The 19,946-nt window shown below is 42.7% G+C and overlaps 1 protein-coding gene and 1 long non-coding RNA gene across 2 annotated transcripts in view; one reads left to right on the top strand and one right to left on the bottom strand.

The window, feature by feature from the left end:
* Positions 1–10,692, bottom strand: part of LOC109517419 (uncharacterized protein C14orf132) — a 29,112-nt gene extending 18,420 nt beyond the window's left edge. Inside the window, exon 1 of the mRNA XM_019872587.1 lies at positions 10,288–10,692. Coding sequence (XP_019728146.1) covers positions 10,288–10,446 — 159 coding nt within the window. The 5' untranslated portion in view covers positions 10,447–10,692. The remainder of the gene's footprint in view (positions 1–10,287) is intronic.
* The window catches only part of LOC109517420 (uncharacterized), a 91,587-nt gene that overhangs the window by 42,488 nt on the left and 29,153 nt on the right, over positions 1–19,946 (top strand). The window contains exons 2-3 of the long non-coding RNA XR_002168534.1: positions 5,077–5,396; positions 6,290–6,416. This is a non-coding gene — a long non-coding RNA (uncharacterized LOC109517420). The remainder of the gene's footprint in view (positions 1–5,076; positions 5,397–6,289; positions 6,417–19,946) is intronic.

The following is a 19,946-nucleotide window of genomic DNA, read 5'->3' as shown; positions in this document are numbered from 1 at the left end:
GGGTGGTGGGCGTTGGGGGGGTGGGGGGGAGGCGGCTATGTGTTTGGAGTTTGTCACATGTGCACCATGTTGGCCTAGATACAGTGTTTCACGTAGCGCAACACTTCAGAGGCATGCCCTCGATCTTGAGTGATTATGAATGTTGCAGTGAGTAAAGTGCAAGCACGAGGCATGAAGAATCCATTACCTTGCATGGACTGTCAATAAAGACAAAGCAAAAGCCTCGCGCCATTGTTTGGGCTTCGCAGTTATCCCCCGCTATATTGACTGTTTAGAATTGCCTGACCGACGTTTTTAAAAGCGAGTTCCCCGTATCGCCAGTCACTTTACGGCATTTCGACAGATTTCTCGAAATCCGTAGAATACTAGAATATCACACCGGAATCTTCTTTCACCCGAAAAACAAAATGTTTCCGGCATTTTACTTTCTTTCGTTATCAGGAGGCGGCCCGGTGGTCCAGTGGTTAGCACATCGACCTCAGAGTGCAGAGGTACCGGGTTTGATTCCTTTGTGGAATTTGTATTTTCTCCCCGTGCTTGCGTGGGTTTTTTCCGGGTACTCCGGTTTCCTCCCACATTCCAAAAACATGCATATCAGGATGATTGGACACTCTAAATTGTCCCTAGGTGCGAGTGTAAACGCGGATTGTTGTTCGTCTCTGACTGCCCCGCAATTGATTGGCGATCGGTTCAGTGTGTCCCCCGCCTATTGCCCTAAGACAGCTGGGATAGGCTCCAGCACCCCCCACCCCACCCCAGCGACTCTTGTGAGGATAAAGCGGATCGGAAAATGGATGTATGGATAGTTATCAAGAGTAGAATGAACAAGAAAGAGAAGGCAAGATGTTGCGCGCTGCTTTGAATGTCATTACGGGGGATTTTTCTGTAGCGTTCCTCGTTTTTTTTCTTTTTTCTTTTTTACGATTGGGAAACCCATCGCCTATTACATACCGCAACACACTCTGCTTATAACATTCGTACACGTACTCTTTTCAAGGTGTCAGGTGTCTCATCTTGTTTGACTTCCTCCTTTATTTTTTTTACATTTTAATTTATTCAAAATCAGATCAACAATCATTTCGTGCTGATCTCTTTTTCTTTTCCAGAGTGGCATGGTACGTAAGACTCAAAAGGACTCGGTGACACTGTACAATTCTGTCGAGTGCTCCACATTTGAAGCCAGAACCCAAGAATGCACATTTCAAACTTTTAGCTCAGCAAAATAGCCCTGGCCAGGAAAGCACTGGGGGAGGCGGTGGGTTAGGGAGAGTAAGGGGGAACGTCGCCATGAAAAATTAAACATTTTCAGGAAAATCAAAGTTAGTGTACTTCACCAGCACTCAAGCATGCCGGCAGTGTGCATCCGGAATCATGTCTGTATGTAATACAACTCGCTGTACTGTAAGTGCCTGATTCATCGCCTCGCTATTAAAGTTGCATGTATCCGAAATGAGACGGGCCCCCCGTCATGTGTGCTTTATATAAACCATTAGCCAAGGGCCCAGCAGCTTGACGAGCATGATGGAAAATAACTTCTATAAATCTCCTCATTCCAAAGCAACACATGGGATATAATTGACATTTTCTGAGAAGGTGGGTAACGAGACCATTCGTAACTGAAATTATCGCATGCGGTCGACACAAATGAGCTGTCAGGCTGAAATAATGGAGAGGTAATGTATGAGGCGTGATGTAAAATAATGACTGAATGAGTATGGATCCGCGTTAAGGAAGTCGGAAGTGGTCCGAAAACTTGACATGACCATAAATAGCACATCAACGTCCCGGCGCATTTTGTTCACACTGACGCTTGCCTAAAATTACATTTTGTAGAAGAAGTGGAAAAATAAACTTATTTGGGAGGCACCGGGGCAGAACTACCGGTAGTTTGAGGTCAAAATATGAAAAAAGGAGCTTTCTTTGACAATGCACGGACGCCGCTATTTAAGGATATACAGTATTTAACTTTTAGCAATTTTCATTTTTAAATTGCAACAATGCGTACATTTGGCAATAAAGCAATAAGAACTGGTTTGAAATGAGACATTCTTGATTCCGTCTCCACTAGTTTGAACAACATAACTATGCTGGCATTGAAACAGGAGATCCAAACATACCAGTTGTAGTAATCTTGACTAACTACCAATTTTTCAATTAACTTGAAGAAGTTTAGACAAAAAGCCCTTCCCAAGGTCCACAAGGCTGTTCTCTTCTTTCGGTTTTAAGCTTTCCAACAAGCATTTGCACCGGTGATATTTTATGTATCCGTGTTTTACATACTACTGCTTTTCAAATGTGTAATGATAATATTTCAAGCAGCCAGACTGTCGGTTACCCGCAATCATATTTCATCTGTGTCGCCTGGGTCAAATCTCGTTTTAATCAGCCGCCGCTTTCCGCCCACTTATCAAACTCTCATTTGTGTTTCTTTTTCCACTCGCGCTCTCATTTCATATTTGCATTTGATGATGCATTTTAATGGCACACGAATGAGTGCTGAGCTGCATTGTAAGAATGTTTGTCATTATTTCGTCCCGAATCATAGAACTAGTTTACTCCAGGACATATCAATACAAGGCGATGTTTTGGAAATAATCTCATGATGAGTGTGAATAGATCAATTATTCAGGGATGCATAATCCATACTTCCATATTACCAAAGGCACCGTTTCTGAGAACAGGAAGGATCATAGAGTCAGAGTTCAGTCGAGTAGGGAAAGATGTAATTGCCACATACTTTGCAGTTTATCAAGAGTCACTCTCATTATAGCTGGACTGCGAACAGTTCACAATAATGTCTTCATTTATCAATTTGTGACTTCAAAATCGTACATTGTATGAAACTAGCTAGGATACGTGTCATTTAGCCAGCAGAAATACTGCAGCGAGAAGTCAAGTTGCTAGCTTGTCACCGAAGCAAATAGTTTGTGAATTTTGTTGGCTTTCTTTTTCATGAATTTATGAATCTTAACTCAGGTCTTTACTTCTTAAAGAATAATACAATCACATTTGTTTGCAACCTGTAAATGAACAGAAAGGCTCTAGCTGAAGGTTTACATCTGTTGGAGCATGTTAGCAAAGTAAACAAATGAATGCGGTTGTCATCTATAATAAATTTGTACTATTTATGGGTGATGACTCTAAATTTATAACGTGATTTAAAAAAGAATCAGATAATCATAGCATGTAGTTTATGACCTGTAATTTAGCCATCAGAAATGCTACAGCTAAAGGTTTGTAACCTGTTCTGCCTGTAGCTCGCCAGCTTGCCACTGAGGTAAACAACATCTGAGTTTTTGTCTTTACAATAAAAACGTTATTATTTATGAATGTTTGACAGGGAAATATTTTATTTCACAAAGACTAAAATAATCATAGCGTGTAGTTTGTGACCTGCTGCTGCTAAAAATTTACAACTGTTGTAGCTAACGCGATGTCGGGTCGTGAAGAAAAACGTCTTTTATGACAAAAAAAAAAAAAAAAGACATGGAGTGATTTAAAAAGAGAATGCGAAAATCGTAACATCTAGTTTGGGCCTCTAATTTAGTTTTTAGAAGTGCCACATGAAATGTTTACAACTGTTCTAGCTTGCTCACTAGAGAAGTAAACAATTTATAGGCTATTCATTCACAGTAATGTTGTTTTTTTAACCCTTCTTTTTCAAACTTTGATTTTCAGGATCAACATGATACAATATTGAACAAATTCCAAAGTAGAAAATGGGGCAACTTACAGCATGTTTTTTAAATTCAAGAGTCATAGAAGTGGGTACTGTTTAATGCGTGTTTGCGAGAAGATTCAGGCACTGACCTTACGTATACGTTTTTATCCCATTTAATAAACATTCAACAGGTAAAGGGAAACCACTGCCAATAACGCCCAGCCCGCTCATCAAACAATCAGTGTTCAAGGTTCAGTGAAGTGTTTAATTACAACAAAACTCCACAAGCGATCAATGTTAAATATGGATCCTGTTGTTGTTGCCATACCTTCCCATAAGTCGAATGAGCCTGAGGCTGCCTGAGAAGCGCGACAACAAGCAACACATGGCCATCTTCAAAAACCACCGCTTTTAATGAACGTGTGATTACGGGAATGGTGGGGAGAATTTTTTTTTAGATGGATGGTGTGCATTCTGGAATCCTCAAATGCGATCTGGAAACTTGATGACTCAATCGTGTGAAAGCGAGCTGTGAAGAGGCTGAGGCTGACCTATCCTTCAACCCATCAATGAAAAAAAAAGAAAAAAAAAAGAAAATCTTCCACTGAGGGCTTAGCAAGGATGCCAGCTTCACCATGTATCAGAAAACCTTTTTAATTTTATTCCATTTCTTCGCTAATTTTATTATTAGGAAATAATATTTCGGGGGTATTTATTTATAATAATGTTTAGTTACAAATTCACAAAACCCACTGATCTGATTGCCACAAAGATTTGTGGAGAAGAGAGCGAAACAGAAAACTTAATTAAATTTACCTTTCCAGCCTCCATCAAGGGAATTGAATTGCTTAAAAGAACCTCATCCGTTTTTTTTTTTTTACCCAATTTTTCCCCCCTTCCCAGTTTCTCTGCGAACGCCGTATGATTCTTAATGTCATTTGCGAGAGGCTAAGTTAGTGCTGAACCACATCAAGAATGTTTCGGCGTGGGTCGCAATGGAGTGCCACTCCAGTTATCTATTTATCACAAGACAAGCGGCTTCACGGAAAACCAATCGCAGGAAAAAGGGGAAGACTGCTCCAGTTAAACAGCTTATTACATCCTTGAAATGAGCTTCAATTTTAGCGACCTGGGGCTGTGCTCTTTCATAACAATGATCATCGAATTGAATTGCGATGCCGCCCGAGAACCAAGGTGGTCTCCGTCTGGCTCGCGTAGCAGCTGCCATTGTGCTCGTGACCAAAACGCCAAACTTCCATCTGCGTGCGTGAATCGTGATTGTCTCATTATCCGAGTAGATAGTCGTCATCTGTCTGAATGTGGTCAAAGATTTATTGTGAGTCTATTATCTATCCTCTCTCTCTGTCTCTCTCTCTCATCTGTTTGCTAGGGCCGAGATGGACAACCCCCGTCAGACAGAACATCTTGGCCGCGGCTGCTTCTCCAAAGAAGGTGATATCATGAGAGATGCTGTCACCCGACGGAGACAAAACACCTGAGGCCAGAATGCAGAACGTTGCCATTTCCACAACCGATTCGGACGCCAAGCTCAACAAACACGTTTGGAAAGCCAAAGAAAGCAACAGGAGAGAAAAAAAAAAGAGCACGAAGTTGACACTCAAGGGTTATCGTGCACTTGACCGAGAGCCCTGAGGTGTTTGACACGCTCCGACCTGCTGCCTGCCCAGGAACCAAGTCGCACTTGACTAAAACACACGTGCCGTCTCAACCCAAGGTGAGTGCGTCACTATTCATCTCAACTTTATTTGTAGAGCACTTTAAAATCAACCATATCTACATACAACGTACTGTGCCTCGCCTAAAAATCGGACATGCTGGATAAAAACCAAGACGGTTAAAACAGTAAATCAATATCATAAAAACGGAAAGCACAATAAAACACAAACGAGTCTCATGTTGAGTTGACGCCAAACAATGAAAATTTGGGGGGAGGCGTGCCTAACGTTAAACCGAAGGCAGTTCGAAGGGGGAGGTACCGTATATACACCGTACATGAAGATACGCATGGAATCGTCTTTTATGAGAGATGCGCACCAAGTATGAATGGGTAGAAATCAGTTTGACTTTGTTAATGACGCGTTGTTTGTTTGAATTTCGTGGACAGAAATAGTTTGTCCTTTTGGAGCACTTGTACAAGTTGTACATGATGAAACATATTCGTAAACATGTCAACATGCCACAGCTGTGCCATATCGAATCGTAGTTTTAAATGGCCATTCATTGAAGGTACACCTTATACTTCGAAGCGCCTTATAGCGCGGAAAATACGGTACTCTAATCTGAGTCATGAACCATTTTATGATCATGGTGATCAAGTGGGAAATGCGACTTGACCCTGAACAAACATCCCCAAATTCAAACTACTCTCCAAATACATATTTTTGTTTTCTTACTAGCCCGTTTGTGTGGCCACATGACTGTTACAAGGAAGTGAAGAATGTGGTGATACAAGGCCTAATTACGCTCCCGGGCTTGAAGCGGTATTCTTGACTTTTATTTTGTTAGCCTTTGAAGGATGACTTTCTTCCTCTCCGGTGGATTTACAGCACTAATGAACATCACGCGCTGTCACAGTCTGCAGTCCTAATGGTCACTTCCTCCTTGCAGCTTTTCAAATGACGCTCTTCAATGGCTGAATCTTCCCAAGGTGGAGGACAGTTATGACAGATTCTGTCATCTTTAAGAGATAAAACGATGGCTGAAGTCCTAGGGTTCACCGTCGCCCCCACCTGGGGTGTCTTCAGGCTCTGGAAGTAAGTTCAACTCGAATCATAAAAATCTGCTCTACCGAGGAAACAATACAAATAGAGTGAGTCCATTTTGAAACGAACCGAATCCGGAACAAGCACATTGGCAACTCCGTTTGAGGGGCAGTGTCTCGCCACAAACTGTTTTGCTCTCTAATAAATGTTTTGTTGTCACTGAAGATTGAGATGAAATCACCCAAAAATGTCAGTTTTAATCATCCATCCATCCATTTTCAACCCCGCTTATCCTGAACAGGCTCGCGGAGCCTATCCCAGCTGACTTTGGGCGGAAGGCAAAATACACCCTGAACTGCTCGCCAGTCAGCCGCAGGGCACATATAAAGACAAACGATCATTCACACCTACATCCACACCGTCACGGAGTGGGAACGGATCCCATGCTGCCCACATACAAGTCAGGAGAGTGTATACTGCATTATGCTTGGTGCAAAGTTCAACTAAATTCTCGTCAGTTTTCATTCTTGTGACATTCCGTTGTGACGAATGATAGTGACGAAAATAGTTGATGTAAAATTAGCCAGAGAGTCGACCTCCACTATTCGCGCGTGATAGCGACCAAGCTGGGCTGCAAATGGCAAAAATCTGATGCCCGGTTGAATGCATTGGGCAAATTCATTATTTATTTATATTTTTTTAACAGACAGTCAAAAAAAAACAACAAAAAATAAACCGCTGATAAACAAAACAGGGGGGGGGGGCTCCCAAAAAATCTTTAAAATATTCAAAAATTAAATGGAAAAAAAAATCTGAATATGCGAATCCGCGAGCACGAAAAGCAAATTCCATTTTCATCATTGAAATGGTAAACTCATGGTCAGCATGTCTGCTGCAGCGTCCTGGATGCAAATCTATACTCAAGTTCTCTTCAAATGAATTTGCATATTCTCTCTCCACCATTCCCCCCCAAAAAAATGGACGTTTGGTTCCTGGAAGACTCTTAATCATCCTTAGTGATTGTTTGTTTTGCATTTACCGCACCTATCACCCTGCCTCTCGCCCGGAAGTCTGATGGGATAGGCTCTAATGAGATGAATGGATATCATGAAGAAAAAAAAAATTGTGGAAAATCAACTCACGCACGAGCGCTTGTATCTCAGGCTTGCGTTTAACAACACCCAACTCCCCAAAGGACATGCATAAGTCTTTTTAAACCACAATTACCGCTATCTCCTTGACGGCGCCGACCACTGGGGCGCACAAACGCGGCAGCGTTGTAAACTGATGTAATCATCCCCGTCAAATGGAACAGTGGGATTCGTTCTTGAGAACGTGATGGATGACCAATCACCAACCCTTTTTTTTTTTTTTTTTTGGAGTGTGTGTGTGTGCTCCCCTGATGTGTTTGTTAGATTCACTGATATGAATCAAGAGTTGGCGGAGCAAATTTTGCAATGGACGCCTTTATTCCACGACCTATTTAACCCTTCCATGCACCCTGTAAACTGACAACATGATAATCTACCCACTGTAGTAAACGCTGACCCTGAAAGGGTTAAGCGGTGAGCACTTTCACGCCTCACATTTGTGTTTCTCAATGTCCCGAAAGCAACACACTCCGTGGGCCCAATCAGTGTGTGCGTGTGCCTGCAATGAAGACGGTAGCGACCCGCGGTTCCGGACCGACGACTGCGCACGGTGATGTGCAACCGTCCACCAGTTATGAATATGATTATAAGAAATGCCCCTCGGTCATTCTTCTCCCGAGACCGCTGCCAGCCGCCGCTCTTGCTATTCTTGCTTTTTAAAAAGCCGAGTAGCTCGGTGACATTTTTGGCGTGTGTGTGTGTGTGTGTGTGTGCGTGTGCGCCTTCGTGAGGTGAATAATTTACCGCTTTTGATATTTCCACTCACGGAGAGTTTGCACAATTAGCGAATGGGAGGCGCTCGTCACGTCACATTGTGAGGAAGGCGAGCTCCGATGCATTTCTATATCGGGAAGGTAGGAGGTCCCGCTTGTTAGGAGATAACATCTCCAAGACTGACGAAACTAAGTGTCAGCATTCGGACGCCGCGCCGACGTGGCAGCCGTGATATCGCACAGTAAAATTGATCGAGCGTCACCTATTACAACATGACCCACAGTACGAATGACATGACGGCAAGTCACATTTAATTACCGAAATTGAGCGTCACTTGTTTTGCGACTGTATATCCTCATAGAGGCTGGGTTGACGTTTATTTACTCAACTGCAAGATGGGGTCGGCACCTATTGTCAGGTTGAGGGACTGGTTTTGTTTAAAATATGGAAAAGGAGGAAAAGAATGAAATATCACCACTCTGCACAGACAAATACATTTCAGCAGTTAAAACTTTTGCTCTTGTCTTACTAAGTCTTTCAAATTAAAGATCATTATTAATGCTGCATTTCCAACATGCCAGAAGACTCAACACTAATTCATCTGAGGGACCATTTGTGTGTCTTGAGAGGTGCTGCTGTTTGGGAGAGCGACAGGGTTTGACTGAGTTCAACATGTTGTACAAAAATGGAAAAAATATAGATATTTTAAAAACTTAAGCCATCATGTTATTGTAGCAGAGTTCAAAAGACCTTCTGCTGATCTGAAAATAACATTTTTGCCAGTGCAGTGTATGGATGTGCGCGGGGGGGATTAATAAGTGAGATACCGCGGGCACCCAAATGACTAGCGACGCCCCTGTCACATTACAACACGGTTTGACGACATATTTTCACAATTGTCGACATTACTTTGTAGGGGCTGCTGCTTTGCTGAGCAAACGGGCCCTATAATACGCCCCTTGCTATTGTCCATCTCGCTTGTCCTCATGAGGGTTGCTCATGCACTATGAAGGAAGACTTTTTTAAAAATTCTGCTCCTGATCTGTAAATCACTGAATGGTTTTGGCCCCGAATACATTCAAGAAATGCTAATTGCATATAAACCGAGAGGGACTTTGACGTCTGCAGGCTCAGATGTTTAGTGGAGCCCATCTTTCAAAGCAAACACGGTGAAGCGGCATTTAGCTGTTATGCTGCCCGCAAGTCGTATAAGCTTCCAACAAAAGTGATGTCAGTATCTGTTTTTAAATTCAGATTAATTACCTTTGATTAATGACTTTGAAGCATTTCAAATCCATTTCACAGTCAGTCATTTCAGAAAAAAACTACTTTTCAATTCTAGAGTTTGCTTTGAAATGCATTTAAATCTTTTGTTTGTAAATGCATTTAAATGTTGTCACGTTACGTTCTTTTAATAATAATAAGTAAGCTACTTTGGTTTTGTTTGCTCGGCCTTTGATTGTCCAGAGCTGTTTATAAATACTTTTAGGTGTTGGGCTTTTGGCCGTGTGAAGCACATTGAGTTGCCTCGTGCATTCAATGTGCTCTAGAAATAAAACTGCCTTGCCATGTTCAATCTAGTCAGAAAATGCAGAAAGTGTTATTTTACAGCACATCACATCGATTGATTATCTAGCCCGGGGGGGCGGGGAGCGGGTGGTGGGTAGGCGAGGTACACCACGGATTGGTTGCCAACCAATTGCATACACATGTAGACAAATCAGAGCGTCCAATGAATCGAACTTGCATGTTTTTGGAATATGGGAGTGATGCCATTGGAGCATGAATTGTAAATTCAAGACATGATTTCCAATCCCCTCAACTGGTCACTGTCACCGCGGTCTCTGATTCACTCCGGCTATTGTGCTGGCAAACAAAGTACATCAAAGGGGGATGTATTGTACGCCACAGTTCAAGTGGCTTCAAGTAGTTTGGGCCATGCAATTTAGTTGCCGCTTAGGAAGATTGATGCTTTTTAAATTTCACGCACGCCCATCAGAACACTCTTAAGATGAAAAGTTACAACATGAAGACTCACCTGCGCGGCCATGAAGGAGAGATCCATGCTGTTGCTCGGCTCAGGGCGAAGGCACTCAATGAAAAAAAGCCTGTGCGCGCCTTCCACCCTCCTCCTCCTTTTCCTCCTCTTCTTCTTCTTCTTCTTCTTCTTCTCCTCCTTCACCTCCTCATTGAGCATGTGCCCCCGCTTTTGTTTTTAATCTGTTCCCCCATTTGGAAGCGCGCGCCCACACGCACGCACGCACTCGCGCAAGTGGCGTTGCACGTTTCGCATGGGCATGAGGATGGAGGCGGCGGAGGAGAGGGGTGAAAAAAAACACAACAGGAGGGAGGAAGAGAGGCAGCAGAAGGAGGCGGAGATGTGGATGCAAGAGCCAGCGCGAGAGGATGTGCAGGAGATTCTAGCCAGACGCCCTGACACATAATAGTCTCTCTCTCTCTCTCTCCATACTCGCTCTCCTCTGTGTCTAGGTCAGGCAAAATTGAGCATTTCCAGCTAGAAAATATGCAAATGAGATCAGACTCACATCAGAACATTTGAATGCAATGACCTGATTCCGTCAACGTTTTGTTTTTGTTTTTTTATTTCAGACCAAGCACTTTTGCCTCCTAAAAATAGTTTCACATTTCTAGTATCTAGTGCGATGGTGTGGGTTGCAGACTCCCAGGGGGTCTGCGAGTCAAATAATCGAACCGTCGAAACCGCTCGACTCTTAACACACGTGCATTATAGCCCCGCAATTCGTAGGGGAATAGGAATCCAACCTTGTCGTGAAGAGTGAAAATCCACAAGTGACACTCAAAAAGGTTTTGAATGGCCTCTACAGTAGATGCCACCAGATGGCAGAATGGAGAGAAAAGCTTAATTTGTTTTTTTTTTTTAAAGCATTCATGGGCCGATTTTTATTTTATTTTTTTAATTCAGCAAAGTTTTTCACAATACTCGATGTGGTGTGTCAAATTTAGAAGCCATTTAATTTTACTTTACTTCACCTACAGTTTTAACTGTCTAACAGGATATAGATTTCTGGAAAACAATATGACATTTTCCCAATTTTGACAGAGGACCTTTCAGAGCCTGACCCCACTGATGTAACATATTGAAAGAGAGCATGAGCAATTGATAAGGCAAACATATTGCACAAACAATGTGTTCCAATGTCCTGCTCCATCTGTTTATAATAAGCAAACGAACAAACTTCCAAACTTCCCAAAGACGTACAGTAAAACATTTATCGACATCAGTGGCTTTCTGTCGGTGTAAAAAGCAGGACTACAGAGGATTTAACATTGAATAATTCCCATCACAAACTAGGAAATACTATTGGCCTACTTTCTGCTATTAATCGTATTCTTTCAAATATTACACAGTTTAAAACAATTGTGTGACACCATTTAGTGGCCAACAGTGGAATTACACTCACAATTAACGACTCGCAACAAAATAGAATTGTAACTGAAATAAAAATCTGTCAAATAGCGGGACCGCAAACTTGGAATCTGTGACGGAGTGGCTTTTGTTGTATACCTGTGCCCTTGTTTCACATTATTCTAAAAATACATGGGTACAAATAATGACCTAAGATTTACTTTCAAGCTCAAAAACAGTCGTACAAATATGAACGTTGATTCTGCAGTTTGCATTTTACCAGCGAGATGGAAGAAGCATCCGTTTACATCAGCATTTCAGATCTTTTTCTCATTCTTTTTGGTTTTTGATCCTTTCTGTGCTGAGTGGGCAGTATTGTCCTCCGCAGTAGGGCTTTCACTGCTTTACGTGTAGTTTTGAAGAACTCATTTCCCATTCCTTCTATTTCATGAACATGCCTTAAAATGCGTTCAATGTCCTCTATACTGTAATGACTTTCATGTTCAGGCGTGACACCCATATTGTTCTGCACTCAATACATGTATTCTTCATCTCCTGCAGCCATTTTAGGGGGGGGGGGGTTGTTGTGGCCACAGAGCATTTAAACCCCCCCCCCACCCACCCACCCACCTCCAATCGGTAAAAATAGATGAATAATAAGGGATCTTGTCATGTTGGAATTTTCCAGGTTGATGCTAATGAGTTGGAATAATGTCATGCCACCTCGTCGGCCTGCCTGGACTCAACCTCTCAACTGCCTGCAGTGTGACTGATGTGCTCTGTCATCTGGGCGCATATTAGGCCACGAGCTAGCTATTTATGTGCTTTGATGCACTTATATTTATTTTTATGAATATGGAGCGCTTGCGTGTACGGTTCAAGCGTTTGGAAATCGAACGAAAAGATCACACCAAAAGATTTTTCTCCTTGTGATGGAGGGACGTTCACTCTAATTTTACCCCCATGTGACAATTCAAAATCATTGTCTGGGCCAAAATCTATTTCAATACTACCAGTTAAAGTCGTATAAAAAATTCCAACTTAAAATGACATCACAGTGCTCTGCTGGGGTTGAGAGGAAAATAATTTCATCTGTGCTGTATGTTGCACATGTCACACATTTGATTATAAAATTGACTTGAACTTGAACTTGAACTTGAACTTACGGGCTCAGCTTGCGATCGTCACATGACCAAGCCCAGGAGCTGACCCCTGAGGACCCCCAGGCCCCCCAGTGGCAGCACAAGGCAAACTGGCCTCCCACTGTGAAGGACAAAAACATTTTTGTTTTGTTGTTTTGTTTTTTTTTTCTTCACAAGATGTACTTTTATGAGAACCAAATATGCACTGTCTCATCAAAATCTTTGAAACTTTTTGTTTCACAAGAGAAAAACACGACAAGAAAAAGAACAACAACATGCTTTTAGGAGGGCAGTAATGACACCAGAAATGACTATTCATAAATTGATGAGAATGACCCCATTAAAATTTGAGGCTGTTTTTTGACACTGACTTGTTTAACATCAGACAAATTTTTTCCTGGTGATATTACAGCTTTGTGCTTTATGCTTTCTGTTCGCCACATCCAAGTGGGTCTCCCTTCAAACGTCGCAGATCCAAACAGGCAACTGATTCATAATTCATGCTCAGCCGGGTATCTTCAAATACATCATGTGCGTTTCTTCTCATAGGCAGCCAATAAGGGTGCATACAATTTCTCCACGTGCTATCCCAGCAGAAAATGCACCGTTCAAAAACAAAAACAAAAAGAAAAACATACAGCTTGTCTGTCTCTTCCCACTTTTTGGTCCTCCATACTAGCAGAAGATGCTCAATCTTGTTGTCTTGGTCACAGCGTGAATCCACAGTTCTTGGACAGACTGTGAAATAAAGATCATAATAATAATAATAATAATAATAATAATAAGAATAATAACAATGCGTTCGGTGAAATGATTTCTATGCTGAAAGTATTCACTCAGACAAACAGACCAAATGGGGCCGGTCAGCATGCGTCATGAACCCGTCGGTTGGGAACATTTATTACTAAACGAGGCTCATTGTGTCGCCCCGCAAATAGATGCTGGCCACTTAGAAGTCGAGGGTGTTCACAAGTTTTGGTGAAATTTCCCTAAAATTGAATTTGGAGCGTCAGTTAATACGGAGCATTCATTTGGTCATTCGGTTCACCTCAATTTCCCTCTCTAACTTTTTCTTTTTTTTTTTTTTGTGACGAGCATGTGCGCACGCATAACAAAGCACAGGACGGTTTGCCCTCAATTTGCCGCTCAAAGCCAAACATATTGTCGCATTGGCACACACTGGCAGGGTGGCTGCTTTCCACGCTGCGTCGGTTTGCGAATGTAACCGGAGCCTTTCGAAAAGTTTGTTTAGGGGCACTTCAATTTGAATACATTACCGGCCAATATATTTGCACCTTTGTGCCAAAGAGGACACCTGAAAGTCACTCCCATTTCGAAGGTGACACGGGGGATGAGCCCAGAGCTAGATGAACGAATCTCGCAGACGGACACGCCCCGGAACCACTCAGGGCCGATCATACGGGCGGATTTTGGAAGAGCGAGTGGCCCGAAATTAGAATGGGACGGAGCGCGCGGAGATTGCGGGAAGAGAGCCAAGCACAAAAAAAAAAGGAAATGACTTTTGCTGTGTCATATGATTTCCCCCGGGGTGAGGACGACGCCAGTCTGGCATTAAATGAAGCTGATGAATTTTAAGCATGACTTGAGGCAAAAGTGCTAATAACCATTCAAAAAAAATTATTCAAACCCGCAAAATAATTTATTGATATCAGATTGACAGCAGAGATTGTCTTGACCACTTTCCCAACTGTTTTTGAGCCGAGGCACATTTTAGATCCGAAAAAAAAAACAAATCTCACGACACACCATCAAAATCTTGCATCAGGTGACTCAGAAATGGACTTTTTATTTCAAGTGTAGTTGAATACAAACATATTCTGTTGTATAAGTGGCAACAGTTGGATTAATTGGACCTTCTGCCATTTGGTGGACGATGTTTGAATTGTTCTGCCTCCGCCTATACTGCCCAAGAAAGATGAACAGGTACACCATACACGACTGTAAATACATCTTTATTTTCACACCCGTTAGGGGAAACTGGATACGTTCTGGTGGCACACTAATATACCGCGGCAAAGCAGGTTTTTTTTTTGTCGAATACTGAGTGAATATATAATACAATGATTCTTTTTTTTTTGTTTGTTTTTTTTTTTACCCCAAAAATCCTTCAAAAAAAACACAGATAAACTGAAAACAAAAAGAAAAAAATCTGAAACCATATTTAAAGATATTGCGACTTCATGTAACACCACAGTCCACTTGTTTTGACGATGTTTGAGCTGCATGCACCTCATGACCAGATCCCATAGATTTCAGAATTAAAAAGGCTTGGATTAAAATAAATTTTTTCCAAATAACTTGCAAAATCTGGACCTACCTGTACATGCGTTTTTATGACAGACATCCGGACGTAAGGAAAAGAAAGGCGATTTAGACAAGAACAGAATGCGGCGAGACAAATGAACGACAACAACAATGCGACCTTTTACTGATGTCAAACCTATCATGGGGCCTTTTGGCTCTTGTGCCGTCATCAATAAAGCCAAGCGATGACTGGCGAGGAATGGACGTGTTCATGAGCTCAAAGTATGGCTGTTATTTCTCCCCAAAAAGCCAACAAAAACATGTCAGCCATCTGACAGAGGTTGTCCCCTGACATCTTTTTGTTTTTGTTTTTGCTTGCCAACGCTCTACCAAATAAAACTAACTGAATGACTGAATGGCCTCGGCGCCGCTGTATAATTCTCATTTTACACTTTGCTGACTTTGTTGCCATGTGTCTTGACTCTTAAGTGTGTGTTGTGTGTGTGTTGTGTGTGTGTGTGTGTGTGTGTGTGTGTGTGTGTGTGTGTGTGTGTGTGTGTGTGTGTGTGCGTGCGTGTGCGCCAACAACAAGCTTACGAGCATCCTTCGTGGCCTATAGGAATTCAAAATGGCTGCCCTCCCTGGTCTGAGGTGGCGCTGGGCCACAAATTGCGCTCAAGGACGACAGGTGATTGATTCATCGGAGCAGATCAAAACAGTAGATGTAATATGCTGTTTTTTTTTGTTTTGTTTTTTTTTAGTACAAGTCCATTTTTCTTGATTTTATTACTTAGCCGGAGGAGCGTGTGCGTGCATGACTGTGTCTGTTAAGCTTGATGAGCAGCTCCCGACCGTCTCAAGGTCATTTGCGAAAAGTCACATTTGATTTAGAAGCTTGAGTAATTGTCAAAACACAATATTTAGACATTTATGGCACAGAGCCATGATACGATGCAAAATATACACTTCAATTTCTCTGCCTTTTCTGTGCGTCTAGTCGACAACCACCATCCCCTCCCGTGTTGTCAGAGCTTAACCTTTTCGCCTCTCGCTTCTGCCGTGTGCACTTTCGCCTCCCCCCTTGCCAACGCCGTGCGAGGAAGCGCCAAGCAGAAGGTTATGACTTTTGGCTGAGTGATGGATGAGCGTCACGAGGCATTTGGGGGGGAACATCTGGAGGGTTCGAAGCGAGATGACAGGTGTTGATGGGCTCTCGTTCTTGAGTCGGTTGCCCTTTTCAGTTGGGGGTTTTTTGTTGTCTCGGGCTGTCTTCGGTAGCTGTTGGAGCCGGGGCGGGCAAACCTTTGTGCGCAAAGGCCATAGGAGATTTTTAAAAGGGGGGAAAATGGGAAATGTATGTTAAATTTAATTTTCGAAGTAAAATAATCATTATCATGTAAATATTTTTGATCTTAATATGTAACATAAGGAATCAACCAATTACAACTCCACACATGCAGGCCGCAGCCCAGATTCAGACGGCCAACTGCAGAACTGTCCTGTCCTTAAATTTACTATACTGTAGCTAATGGTTTATTTTATACTTTAATTTCAATTTGACAACACTAAATCAATGAGAAAATGATTGAATGAGATAAATGAATAAAAATGTAAAAAAAAAAAAATCCTGCTGCATCTGCCTTTGAGAGGCTCGCCCTCGTCTTTGTGTGAGTGACTGCGTGAGAGCTGTGGCCAACAGCAGCTTCTGTCTTAGTTGCTTGTTGTGTTTTACTATTCTCTTTGTGTTCAATAAACTCCTGTAAGTACACCACACTGTAAAAAAAATAATTATAATAGTAAAATGCTAGTCGCAAAATAGCGGTGGAACACTCCATGGGAAATATAGATTTTATGACGAATGAATTGACTTTATATCATTTCCGATATGCATGATTGATTTGAAATGACAACCACTGAAAAGCCAACCGGCGTCTCGTGTCGTCTTTCAACCGCAACTTTCGCACTGCACGGCGTATTTTGCCTTGCCAGTTAGCGTAAGTACCAAGCGTGTCAGAAAAAATACAGGACCGATTGCTTCAATGTAAACACAAGAGTGACACACTTTCTCTACCACGTCTTCACCAGTCGCCCGGCCTGGATAATCGCCTCTTCTCACGCACTGAACGAACCAAACAGCATTTGATCGTTTATGCCACGCTCAAGGGGAAAAACTTGAGGTTGGGTCTCCTCTGTGCCACCAGTCCTGGATTTTTTTCTGATGCACCTGGTATTGTTTTTCATCTGAGCCAAGTAGGACAAGGAGGCAGAGGAATCCGCTAATGAGTTTGTGTGTCAGGGCCGTATTCTCATCTAAATGTAAATGTATTCCAGTACAACGTTGGTCTTCTAATTTATTAATCCGGATGAAGTGTCATAAATTTAGCGCTTGTCTCGCTATCAACCCTCTGTGTGAGGGGAGGGAGGTGTGCCAGTTCCACAACTTGAGGTTGTTGTTTTTCTTTTTTCCTCTTTCGGCTTCCTCCTAAGTGGCAAACACACTAAAAAAACAGGAAACGGAGAGGCAGTGCGCCTTGTGACAAGCTGTAACGGCTTCATTTTTAATATGACAAAGATTCAGGCGGCTGGCTGGAGAGGCTGTCGCTTGCGTGCCCCCGTGTTGCCACTCTGGCTTTTATCGCGGTGGGCCCGCGATCTGCTATGCATTTCTCATGTCGGCTGCAGCCGTGCATGAAACTCGGCGGCGAATGAGTGCGCGAGCGCGTTGGTGTGTCCCAGCACGCCGTTGTTAACTCGTCTTCCCAACCTGTGTGCGTGTACATGCGCGGCTTTGCTAAACCCGTTTACACTCGTACCTTCAAGTTCCGGCCGACCCAAAATTTGCCTGAGCTGACATTCACCGATGTTTTGTGAGCTATGTAATTTGCTTTTGATCTTCTATGAGCGGTGTTGTGAATTTGTAGGCAGGAAAGGGGGTTGTGGGTCTCACAAAGTTTCTATAAAGCACTTTAAGGTCAGGCAGCATCAGGAAGCCTGTCACGCAACCATTAAGGGCACCACCCAAAATAGCAAAAAAAACTTTTGTCGCTTTGTCAGGTCTGCGGCTGTCATGTAAATGAAATGTTTTCAAGTTTAAAAAAAAGCACTTTTAGGTCCAGCAATGCAAGGAAAGCTTATGCACAGTGCACACACAGTGAAAAAAACTTTCAGTTGCACATGATTAAGCGTTTACTACAGTGGACAGCTTACCATGTTATCAGGTTAGAGGGTGCATGAAAGGGTTCAAATGGGGACAAATGGCGTCATTTTCTTTTCATCCAAATTATTCAAATGGGATGTGTTCCTTGAACACATTTTAATCATGTCCAAGGTTATGTTCAGACCGGTTTAAGTAAATCCAATGGAATCAAAGGCTTTATTTTCAGTCCTTCAATCAATTTTGATGCCCTTTAAGTTTTCCCGTACTGGGCGCGGACTGAACTTTTCCTGACTTACTGCCCATCGATCACAGCCTCGTCTCATCGTCTCAGTCTCTTCATCGACAATCAAGATATGCCCTGAAAAAGCTGTGGCAATAGGGCGCTGTGGGCGTCCGGGCCTCCACCCCATTGACCCACCTCCTTAACACGCCCCTGCTTGCTGTGTTGCTGTGTGCACAGTCACCTCAGTATCCCGCCATTACCGGTTCTGTGTAAAAGGCAGAGTTGGTACGATGTCGTATCTTGCATCACAGCCCTGATGCGGAATTATTTGGCCGCTATGCCAGCGGCTAACATGCACGAGAAGAACATTAATCTGTTCAACAGACTTGAGACCAACGTGCCGATGTCCAAACAGCATTAAAAAGTCAGTTCCCAAGTTAACAGCGAGGTTAAATGAGAATTCGCAAGCATTAATGAGCGCCAAGTATCATTGAGATTGTCATTAGTGCAAACAATCAATGTGTCACCAGCATGGGAGCCATTTTTTTTTAATGAGCCTCAGGTGACGAACATGACCTCATAATCACCCCGGGAAGAGAAGAAAATGAAACACGACCTTTTGGAGTGGGTGATTTTCATGCCTCTGCTCATTTGCCGCCGGTGACGAGATGAGAGGGGACGATTATTCTATTAACTCGGGCCGAGAACATGGCACGTCGTCAGGCCGAGCGGTTAATGTAGTGCCTCCCTTTGTATCTACGGATAATTCATCATCGTTAATTGCGAGCGTTGCACAACTGAAATGAGTCGCGTGGTGGAGTCGCTATATGCAAAATACCAAACTCCCCATGGGAATAGCACAAATTTGGGAGAAATGGCGCTTTTGTATTTTAACCTTTCAGTTGTATTTCGCTTTAAGGACAATTTAAGATGTAGTTCTTTTTTTTAACATTTATTTGGGTGCAAATTTTTTCATCTATATTTTATATATGACAGTATTAGAGCCCCATGTGTTCATGACACATGGGGCTCTAATACTGTAAAAGTTTGTCATGATGGAGAGCTAAGTATTTTTTTGAGGTAGGGCTTTAAGGTCTAACAATACAGTATACACCTCTGAGTGCTGAATCGTTTGTCGATGCCGTCGCCATGGGAGCCATTTTTTTTTAATGAGCCTCAGGTGACGAACATGACCTCATAATCACCCCGGGAAGAGAAGAAAATGAAACACGACCTTTTGGAGTGGGTGATTTTCATGCCTCTGCTCATTTGCCGCCGGTGACGAGATGAGAGGGGACGATTATTCTATTAACTCGGGCCGAGAACATGGCACGTCGTCAGGCCGAGCGGTTAATGTAGTGCCTCCCTTTGTATCTACGGATAATTCATCATCGTTAATTGCGAGCGTTGCACAACTGAAATGAGTCGCATGGTGGAGTCGCTATATGCAAAATACCAAACTCCCCATGGGAATAGCACAAATTTGGGAGAAATGGCGCTTTTGTATTTTAACCTTTCAGTT

This window comes from Hippocampus comes, unplaced genomic scaffold (assembly GCF_001891065.2).
Source record: "Hippocampus comes isolate QL1 unplaced genomic scaffold, H_comes_QL1_v1.1 scaffold92, whole genome shotgun sequence".
NCBI lineage: Eukaryota > Metazoa > Chordata > Actinopteri > Syngnathiformes > Syngnathidae > Hippocampus > Hippocampus comes.
Note: the sequence above shows the minus strand (reverse complement) of the source record. Positions and strands in the feature narration are given on the sequence as shown.